The 3361-nt window shown below is 70.1% G+C and overlaps 1 protein-coding gene across 1 annotated transcript; it reads left to right on the forward strand.

The window, feature by feature from the left end:
- Positions 1-1911: 1911 nt before the first annotated feature.
- LOC137848878 (T-box transcription factor TBX21-like) lies at positions 1912-3358 on the forward strand (the record flags this gene model as incomplete). The annotated part of the gene is made up of 5 exons (XM_068668373.1): positions 1912-2167; positions 2262-2383; positions 2468-2626; positions 3120-3181; positions 3265-3358. Coding segments are annotated over exons 1-5 (588 nt in total), but the record flags the coding sequence as incomplete, so codon positions are not given.
- Between the last annotated feature and the right edge of the window lie 3 nt (positions 3359-3361).

The following is a 3361-nucleotide window of genomic DNA, read 5'->3' on the forward strand; positions in this document are numbered from 1 at the left end:
CTGCCTGAGAAGCAGCCCCAGGAGCTACAACGCCGGTGGATTTAAAAATAAATGCGAGGCTTGCGTGGTTTCGGGTCTTGCCACCGCCCTCCAGTGCCCCGGCCAAGCCCTGTGGTTTGCACCACGGCAGCGTTTGAAATAAAAATCTCTCTTTGCTCCCCCGTCAGCGCAGCATTGGGGAGACGGTTGTGGTGGAGCAAACAAAGTGCAAAACCCCAGAAAAATGCTCATTTCTTCCTCCCTGCTCTCTGCAGCACTGGGGCTTGGTGCGGCACCCAGCGCCTGCCTGCACCGGGGCTGAGCGGCCCCCGTGCTCACCGGGACCCGGTGCCGGGGGGGGGGCATTTCCCGGGGGGCCACCCAGGGCCCGGTGCAGCCCGGTGCTGCCGGTGCCTCGGGGCCGGTGCAGCCCTCGCTGCCGCCCTTTGATGTGGTCGGGATTTTATCGGGGGGGGGGGGAGCCCCGGTGCCTCGAAGCGGCAGCTTCTTGGGGACCAAACCCCAGCTGAGGCCGGGCAGGGATGAGCCCGGGCCCCCCCCCGGGGCTCGGTGCGTGCCGGGGGCCGGGTGTCAGCCCCCCCACAGCCCCCCCAGAGCCGCGGTGCTGGGGGCTGCCGCCTGCCTCGGCCCCAGCGCTGAGCACGTGCGCGGCTCCTGGCAGCGCGCTGCTTTCTTTTTCTTTTCTTTTTTTTTTTCTTTTTCTTTTTCTTTTTTTCTTTTTTTCTTTTTTTTTTTTCTTTTTCTTTTTCTTTTTCTTTTTCTTTTCCTCCCTCTCTCACAAGGGCACTGTTGAGTCACCAGCCCCCGGCCGTGCTCCGTGCGCTCTTTCCCCTGCTCCTCGCCCGCTGCCGGCCCCGGCCCCACGGCCCCTGCCCGAGCAGCGCTTCCTGCCCCGGAGCCCACTGGCACCGGTAGCTTCGGGGGCTCCCCAGCCCCGGCCCCCCCCCATATTTCTACCTGCCCACCCCCAGCAGATGCCGAGGAGCGGGACGGGGCCATGGAGCCCCCGCCCTGCAGGTGCCGTCCCGAATCCACCAGGCTCTGCCTCAGGGCAGGGCGAGAACCCCAGGGCTGGGGGGGCAGGGGCAGGGACCCCCCCTTCCCAGCGGGGAGGAAAAGCAAACCCCAGGGCTGCAGCTGGGGGGGGAGCAGCAGGGCCCCCACCCCACCCTGCTGCCCACCCAGCCGCCCGCAGCAGCTCACAGCTTTTGGGGCCCGTTCGGAGGAGCCCCGGTCCCTGCTTTTTGGGAAACGGTGGCACCAGGAGGAAACCAGAGTGGAGGGGACGAGCCCCCCCCCCCCCCCCCCACACACACACACACCCTGACCTGTGCCCCCCGCCCTCACCCGCTGGGCACCAGCACCCAGGCAGCGGCACGGGCTGATGGCGCTGCTGGGACTGGGGCTGGGCGAAACAACAGCGGGTGCTGAGATGCCCCCCCCCCCCCAAAAAAAAAAAAGCCCCCCCTTGAGGAGCCAAACTCTGGCTGGGGGGGTCCTGAAGCAGCGTCCCCAGCTCGAGGTCCCGCTGCGACCCCAAACCTGCAGCTGGGGCCAGCAGGGACTGAACCCGGGGCTGAGGGTTTGGGGTCGTCCCCCCCACTTTGTGCACAGGGCATGGCCATGCTGTGGGGGGGGCAGATGCAGCCCCCGACCGCAGGGACCCCCCCGGCCGTCCCGTCCCGTCCCCTCGCTGCCCTTGGCGCTGGCGCCCAGCCCGAAATAGCAGCGGTGTTGGTTTCCGAACCGGAAGGTGCTCGGGGAGGGGGAGGAAGGTGCCGGGGGGGGGGGATCGGCCCCGGAGAGCAGCCCCCAGCTGCCGGGGTCAGTCAGCGCCGATGGCACCCACCGGGCACGGGGGGGGGGGGCTGGTGGCGGCTTCCCCCCCCCATGGGCAGAGTGGGACCCACGGCCCCGCAGCGGGTGGGGGTAACGCACCCCCTGTGCCCCGGCCCCGCAGCGGGTGCAGCGGGGCAGTGGGGGGGGTAACGCTCCCGTTGTGCCCCCCCCAGGCGCATGTTCCCGTTCCTCAGCTTCAACCTGTCCGGGCTCAACCCCGTGGCCCACTACAGCGTCTGCGTGGACGTGGTGCTGGTGGATCAGCACCACTGGCGCTACCAGGGCGGGAAGTGGGTGCAGTGCGGCAAGGCCGAGGGCAGCATGCCAGGTACGGCACCACCGGCCCTGCCCCCCCCCCGACCCCTCCCTGGGGAGGGGGCTGTGAGCGGGGTAACCCCCCCCCCCTGTGTCCCCCCCCCCAGGGAACCGCCTCTACCTGCACCCCGACTCTCCCAACACGGGCGCGCACTGGATGCGGCAGGAGGTGTCCTTCGGGAAGCTGAAGCTCACCAACAACAAGGGCGCAGCCAACAACGTGGGACAGGTAGGGCCCCCCCTGGCCCCCCCCCAAACAAACCTGACCCCCCCCCCCCAAACCATGCCCCCCCCTGACGGCCGCTGCCCGCAGATGATCGTGCTGCAGTCGCTGCACAAGTACCAGCCGCGGCTGCACGTGACGGAGGTGAAGGAGGGCGAGGGCGAGGGGCCCGGCCCCTCCCCGCACACCCACACCTTCGCCTTCCCCGAGACCCAGTTCATCGCCGTCACCGCCTACCAGAACGCCGACGTGAGTGTGGGACCCCCCCCCGACCCCCCCCGACCCCCCCCCTTCCCTCCCTCCCCAGGTATTGCCCCCCACCCTCACGGGGACCCCCGACGCTCCCCAACATCTCCCTGGCATCACAGCAGCCCCCTGTACCCCCCAGTACCCCTCTGGTACCCCCCCGTACCCCCCTGGTGCCCCCCCGGCCCCCAGCATCACGGAAACCCCAAAACCAACCCTGCCCCGACCCCTCCCTCTGCCAACACCCCGGCACTCCCTGCAGCCCTCACCCCCCCCCCCCATATCCCATCCGCATCCCAGCTCCCCCAGTGCCCCCCCAGCACCATCCAGCACCCCAGGTCCCCATCAGCCCCCCCCGCCTTCACCATGGGCCCTGGGGTGGGCACCCTGGGGGCTGCGGGCTGGAAAAGGGCTGGGACACAGCCCTGCTGGGGGGGGGGGGGGCTGGCAGCAGCCCCAGCCCCCCCACATCTCCACCCCCCCCCCCCCCCCCCAGATCACGCAGCTGAAGATCGACCACAACCCCTTCGCCAAAGGCTTCCGGGACAACTTTGACTCGTGAGTACCCCCCTGCCCCCCCCCCCACCGCCCCCCCACCCGGCCCCCCACACCCCACACCCACCGTGTCCCCCCCCCCCCAGGATGTACGCGGCCTCAGAGGGCGACCGCCTGACCCCGTCTCCTCCGGACGCCCCCGGCTGCCCCCAGCTGCTGCCGGGCCCCCGCTTCCAGCCCTTC

The sequence above is a fragment of the Anas acuta genome, unplaced genomic scaffold, assembly GCF_963932015.1.
Source record: "Anas acuta unplaced genomic scaffold, bAnaAcu1.1 SCAFFOLD_435, whole genome shotgun sequence".
Taxonomy (NCBI): domain Eukaryota; kingdom Metazoa; phylum Chordata; class Aves; order Anseriformes; family Anatidae; genus Anas; species Anas acuta.